This window comes from Octopus sinensis, linkage group LG28, assembly GCF_006345805.1.
Source record: "Octopus sinensis linkage group LG28, ASM634580v1, whole genome shotgun sequence".
In the NCBI taxonomy this organism is placed as follows: Eukaryota; Metazoa; Mollusca; class Cephalopoda; order Octopoda; family Octopodidae; genus Octopus; species Octopus sinensis.
The window spans coordinates 14,906,044-14,913,059 of record NC_043024.1 but is presented as its reverse complement, the minus strand read 5'-3'; the positions used below and the strand labels follow the sequence as shown (position 1 = coordinate 14,913,059).

At 40.1% G+C, this 7,016-nt stretch overlaps 1 protein-coding gene across 2 annotated transcripts; it reads right to left on the bottom strand.

Moving 5' to 3' along the window:
• Positions 1 to 369: 369 nt before the first annotated feature.
• LOC115225767 (zinc finger protein 239-like) lies at positions 370 to 3,271 on the bottom strand. 2 transcript variants are annotated; one of them, XM_036514646.1, is made up of 2 exons: positions 1,554 to 3,271; positions 370 to 1,136 (listed from the first exon to the last, which is right to left on the bottom strand). In XM_036514646.1, the coding sequence occupies exons 1-2, from the start codon at positions 2,335 to 2,337 to the stop codon at positions 772 to 774; spliced, it is 1,149 nt and encodes a 382-aa protein (XP_036370539.1). In that variant the 5' UTR covers positions 2,338 to 3,271; the 3' UTR covers positions 370 to 771. The 2 variants fall into 2 exon arrangements, with proteins under 2 accessions (XP_036370539.1, XP_036370538.1); XM_036514645.1 differs by having other exon boundaries at positions 370 to 2,002; positions 2,087 to 3,271.
• Positions 3,272 to 7,016: the final 3,745 nt, after the last annotated feature.

Sequence of the window (7,016 nt, the reverse complement as noted above, 5' to 3'; positions counted from 1 at the left end):
ATATTGTCATGAAACACACATTGTATATATAATTTAATATATGATTCAGAATAGAAATTGTAAATATTAATTTTGATAGAATTTAATCTTATATATCTCTATCATAGATAATGCTGTTCAATGTTGATTGAGTTGCTTGAAAGTGGTTCTGTCTCTTAAACCTATATATATATATATAGACAAGTGAGGCCATAACCTGTGGCCTCTACCTGGGACGTAGTCAGTCCACTGATGCATACCTTCCTTCTTGGGACACATAACTCTACTTGTGAAGACCTGTTGAGGCAAGTGAAAATCAAAATCGAAATCGATCAACATCAATGGAATTTGTAGTTGTGATACCAGTGCCGGTGGCACATAAGAGAACCATCCGAACATGGCCGCATCGACAGTGGCACGTAAGAAACACCATCTGATCGTGGCCATTGCCCGCCTCACCTGGCCTCCTTGCTGGTGGCATGTAAAAAGCACCATCCAAGCAATTGCTTAATTGTTACTTTCTTCTAACTGTTCATTTCTCCCATCATGTTCACAAGTCTCTTATACTAACTTCTCTTCACTTGGTGTCCCTCATTTCATTTAGATACTACACTTCCCTTTCCCTTCTCACCCTCCTAACCTCTCCTACTAATGGCATCACCCTGTTAATTCTCTGTACAAAAACAAAAATTGTTGAAGGTGGTGGCCCAGCATGGCTGCAGTTTAATGACTGAAACAAGTAAAAGATAAAAGATATGTCAATAGAAATAGGGTAACAAAAGGGCTAAAAGGCTACCCTCTAGTATGAATTTGTTTATGCTTTTTTAAAAGAGTGTTAGTGATAAATGACTTCTCACATATATCACAATGAAAGGGTCTTTCTCCCGTATGGATTCTTCGGTGAGCGACAAGATGGGAATTAATAGCAAATGACTTCTCACATACTTCACAGTGAAATGGTTTCTCTCCCGTGTGTTTTCGTTTGTGTATCTTCAAGTGACTGTTGGTGACAAAGGATTTCCCACAGACTTCACAGTGTAACAGCTTCTCTCCCGTATGTAACCTTTTGTGAACTGCAAGGCGAGAATTAACAGAGAAAGATTTACCACAGACTTCACAATCGTAAGGTTTTTCTCCAGTGTGGGTACGTTTGTGGATAATGAGGTGGGATTTTTCAGTCACAGATTTACCACAGATTTCGCAGAGAAACAAATTTTCCGCACTATGTAACCTTTTGTGCTTTGTTAAGTCACTGTTCACCATAAAGGACTTCTCACACATGTCGCAATGATATGGCTTTTCTCCGGTATGACGACGCACATGAATAACAAGACTCGAATTCGAAGAGAATGATTTTCCACAGATTTCACAGTGAAATAATTTTTCTCCCGTGTGTACTTGTCTGTGCGTTTTCAGATGACTGTTAATGGTGAAAGCTTTCCCACAGGTTTCACAGCGTAACAGTTCCCCCGTATGTATCCTTCTATGTTTGGTAAAATCACTATTTGTGGTAAACGACTCCTCACAAGTTTCACAGCTATAAGGCTTCTCTCCCGTATGGACCCTAATGTGAACTACAAGATTTGAATTAACAGAGAAACTCTTCCCACATATTTCACAATGAAACGGTCTTTCCCCAGTGTGGACTCTTCTGTGTGTTGTCAAATTACTGTTTTTCATAAAAGATTTTCCACAGACATCACAATGATAAGGTTTCTCTCCACTGTGACTTCGAATATGAACAACAAGCTTTGAATTATCAATAAAAGATTTTCCACAGATCTCACAGTGAAATAGTTTTTCTCCAGAATGTATAATCTTATGTCTTTTTAAAGTACTGTTAGAGACGAAAGACTTACCACAGATATCACAATGAAAGGGCTTTTCTCCAGTATGAAAACGATTGTGGACAACAAAATTTGAATTATTAATGAAAGTTTTGCCACATATTTCACAGTGAAATGGTTTTTCTCCAGAGTGTATCCGTTTATGCATTGTTAGAGTACTATTTTTCATAAAGGATTTATCACAAATCTCACAACTATGAAGTTTATCTCCTCTGTGAATACGACTGTGAATAACAAATTTCGAATTATTAGAAAAAGATTTCCCACAAATTTCACAGTGAAAGGGTTTTACCGTTTCACTGTGTATTCGTTTGTGTGCAAAGACTTCTCGTTCTGAAGAGAATGTTTTCCTACAAATCTCACAGTGATAATCAGAAATGCTTCCGTGTAATGTTCTTTGTTTAGCAAATATTTCACTACATAAATATTCCTCACCACTGTCAATCTCTGTCACTGAATCTGTCTGAAAAACAGCTGAGTTAGAAGCGTTCAAGTGAATAACATCTTCCATCTTAATCCACAGGGAATTCTTGAAAGCTGTTAGGATTTAGTTTCTTGTCTTCGGTATCATGAGGCTGTGCTCATATATAGAGAAAAAAATGCTTGTAGGTATATCTTCTATTTACAGCCTGAATGTTTGTTGTTGCCTAGGGAATCTCCAAGTGGCTCGCATTTTAATTTTTATCAATAAAACTTTCCGTTTTATGCTGATAAACGTCAATACAGTGAATGGAAGCGATGTAGTCAGGCTGGGTTTTAAGCCAATTAGATTTGTTCAAGCCGAGCCCCGTGCACAGGCTCGAAGGTGGTCCTTGTGATGATTTTTAGGATATAAAGACCCCATCGCATTTTGGCTGGGACTGGCGTACTACACAAAACATAAATCTCCAGTTTTTGTAGAGTGGAGGGTCCCACCGACAATTCTTTAATTGGGCCCCGAACTTCCTAGCGGACCTGATGTAGGATAACAAATAAGAGAACATTCAAAAATTACTGGTAGCAGAGATTCTGGTGTGATCGACATTCTTGTATTTCAGGCAAAGGTACAGACATTATGAGTGTAAAAGCAAAGTTATCACAATGTAAGCTGAATGTCAGAGAAAGATGTGTAGGTGTGCGGGATGACGATACAAATACTACAGTCTTTGGGTCAGAAAGCTGCGGGAAAAGTGAAGAAGTATCAAGAAAACTAATCACTCATTAATTGATAATTAAAACTTGTTTGCCTTCTCTTGTATTGTGGGGGACAACCAATTAAAGATGTAATAAGGCTGTTATGAAATTAAATATTTAATCATCAAGATGATAAAGCATCGAACCTGAAACTTGGAAGTCGCCCTCTCTCATCCACAAACATTAATATTCATTTTGACACGAGATAATTACCAAACGATGCAATTAAATTAATTAATCTGATTCTACTGATACAAAAAAGCCGGTGTTGTTGATAATTTTCCCCTTGACTTAGTAACACCGGTGCCGTAGTTTAAATGTCCCTATTGTAATTTAATGCATACTAATAAAACTTCTATTCTATTGTGTCTGGGGAGAGTCGTTTTCTTTTTGGGCCTTATAATTTAACACACACACCGGGAAAATTTCGGGATCTTTTCCTTTTGAACGGCAGACAATTTCTAGTTAACTAAACACTTTAAAACTTCATATACTGGTAGTATGTGTCAGAATATAACATTTTTTCCTCTTGGCTTGGCAATCTTTCGTCTCTAGTAGACCTTTCCGTCGATTTGCGTAAAAAAATTATTTTTTTTTACATATGGGCTTGCGGGAACTTTTGAAGTAATGAGAGCGAAAGAGACTAAGAGAAAGCGATTGTATGACGAGGGAAATTCTTTTGAAGTTACCGTGCATGGGTGTGTGTGTGTTTGATGGGGTGTGGGAGACAGACATTATGTTGTGTAAGTGAAGTGCTTCTGTTAGTGTGTGTGAAAGAAAGAGATAACTGAAATTTTTTACTCGGTGTATGTGTATATGTATGTATATTACTTCAGAAGTTCTCGCAAGCCCATATGTAAAAAAAAAAATTTTTTACGGAAATCGACGGATAGGTCTACTAGAGACGAAAGATCGCCACAAACGCACAAGTATATACATAGACACACACTCACAGATCTATATATATATACGGCTGGCTTCTTTCAGTTTGTGTCTACTAAATCCACTCACGAGGCAAATTCATTCAACTTTAATTGGAATCCAAAAATCTTGCACACATTCCAAACAGTGACGTTTGAGAAATTTTGTTTACAAAATAAATTTCAGCAGAATTCCTCAAAGATTCATGTAAATCCATGCATCCGTTCTATCTGTTCTGAATACTATCTTCCAGGATACCGAAGTGAAATATTCTCTCCTGTCAATGTCATCTGAGGTTCTGAAATAAAAGAGAAACGGAATAAGATGTAACGAACTTAGTGTGAATATCCTCGCTTGTACTTTCGGGGTACAAGAAAGCAATCACTAGCCGTTGCTTTACTAATCCAGAATTCTACCGGTCAGAAACAACAAGACGCAGACGTAAAAGATATATATACTACTTTATTCTCTAATGTGGTAACAGTAACAATAAGTGGTTATCTGGTATCCCTTTGGTTCTGGGCGCGCAAGGCTGAAAGTTAATCGATTGTAATATTTACAATGTTCAGCCGCTAAAAACAGAACGGGTTAAAGATGGCGTCCGGAGGAAGAAGATGAGGTCTGCAACAATTTGGTTAAAGGCCTTTTGGTATGGTGCTGCTAGAATCAAGTGGACGGAGAGAAAATTTACGTGACGGTCGCCTTCAGTCGCTGCTGTCTCAAGTCACCGCTGACTGCTGCTAGTGGTCAAACGTTCCACGACCCCCTTGCCTCGCTAACTGCTACGTAGGCAATAGGGTTCTTCTTCCGGTGCTTCGCGCATGCGCGAGAGGGCCCTTCCTTTCTGTGCCTTGGTGAAGGCACCAACACTTGCACGCGCGAAATAGAAAATGGACGGTGCGCGCACCGTTATAGGATCACTACAAGGCTCCCCTCCAGTGCGTATGCACGAAGGAAACTTATTGTAGTGACTGCAAAACTCAAGGTGGACAACAGATAACCAAATAGCACACAATATAATAAAATGGCAAAATTTATAACATACACAAGAAATTTACTAAAGGAGAAAAAAGAAAAAAAATACTCAACATGAGCAAAAATCAAGAGTGCATGCATGAAAGTGTATACGTCACAAAGTATAAACCCTTCCGCTGAAAGGAGCGGAGGGAAAGCAAAACTCACAGTCAATGAACCTAGCCGAAATTAAAATCCAACTTCTCTAAAGGTAGTTGATCCTGCGAAAATAGCAGTTAAGTCAATTGTTGCAGGAGAGGAAATGGAATTGACAGATAGATCGCTAGTAACACAAAAGCAAAAATGCAAGCATGCTGGTGTGATGCGCGACACAGATAATTTTCTGTTAATTACGTGACCAACAGTGGTCTAACAGGGAAAAATAATTACGCCTAAACATGGCGCAGCGCATGTGAACATCCGACGTCCTATGAGTCGGGAAAAGAATTAAGCCAACGCAAACGTGTTGCAAAAAACAAGGCAAGTACACGTGCGAAGCAAAAGCGCATGAAATGCAATAGTGCTTGCCAGACCGAAAAACAGCAAGAATTATGCCAGTGGTTGAGCGATTATATGCCTTGTTCGTACAGGAACAAAGGTATGGCATGCCGGCGCGTTATAATGGACAAACAACCCTCTCTATGTATACGTGACCCCTAGGGTCTATAGAAATGAGGTGTGTCCACAAAAGGCAAATTTAGCATGGAAAAAACAAGCGAGAAAAGCATGTGTGACGTATGTATGTGAGAGATAGCATTTATGTGTGTGTACGTGTGTGCGACAAAAATACATACAAGGTGAATGCGAGCAAAAAATAATACAGTGCATAGGAAAAATGTCTCTCAAGGCTATCCCAGACAATGGAGTTAATTTACCAGTCTCTAATAGCCTGATGCACAATAGCAGTTCGTTCTGTAACAGAATGTTGAAATCACAAATGCAGATGCCGGTTGAACACATATCGTGTAGCGGTTGTGGCTTCAATGCTGTGACAGGTTAACTGGAACAGAAGAATCTCGTAGATAGACGGTGCTGTTAATCCTTGGTGTGCATATGCACATACAGCGTGCACGCTAAAGTTCCGCGAGTTGCTATGTACATCTTGGTCGACGGTGGTGGAGGAAGGTGACTGTAGTGGACTTGAGACAACATCGTTCTTAGTGATGATGGCGACGAAGATAACGACGACGTGAAGTAGAAAGACGACGATGGCGATGACGAAGGTGGAGAAAAGGCATCGTTGATATGATGGCGTTCGTCATCATGGCTGTAGAATAAGAAAAGGGGCTCCTTCTACAACTGTTTGTGGTGGCCGGAAACAAATCGTCGAAAGATGATGACTGCGTAGAGTTAAATCGTGTTCCGACTTCGCAGAAAAACTGGATTTCTTTGTTGTTAAGTGATCTCTGGTTTTAGACCAGAATCACGTCGGGGGTCTACCACTGTAAGGAATATGTGTGAATATCCTCGTGCACTTTTGGGGTGCACAAAGCAATCACTAGCCGTTGCTTTAATAATCCAGAATTCTACCAGTCAGGAACAACAAGACGCAGACGTAAGATATATATATCCTACTTTATTCTCTAATGTGGTAACAGTAACAATAAGTGGTTATCTGATATCCTTGGTTCTGGGCGCGCAAGGCTGAAGGTTAATGGATTGTAATATTTACAATGTTCAGCCGCTAAAAACAGAACGAGTTAAAGATGGCGTCCGGAACAGGGAAGATGAATGTGGACGGCAACAATTTGGTGAGAACCTTCGGCTGACTGCTATCAGAGCTGGACAGCGAGAAAATATACGTCCGTCGCCTTCGGTCGCTGCTGTCCCAAGTCCTTGGCTGCTGCTGCTAGCGGTCAAACGTTCTATGACCCCCTTGCCTTGGCTAACTACCACGTAGGCAAAAGGGTCGTGCTTCCAGTGGTTCGCGCATGCGCGAGAGGGCCCTTCCTTTCTGTGCCTTGGTGAAGGCACCAACACTCACACGCGCGAAATAGAAAATGGACGGTGCGTGCGTGTGCACCGTTATAGGATCACTACAAAGATATATAGCATACTTAAGAAGATGAGATAAAAACAGTG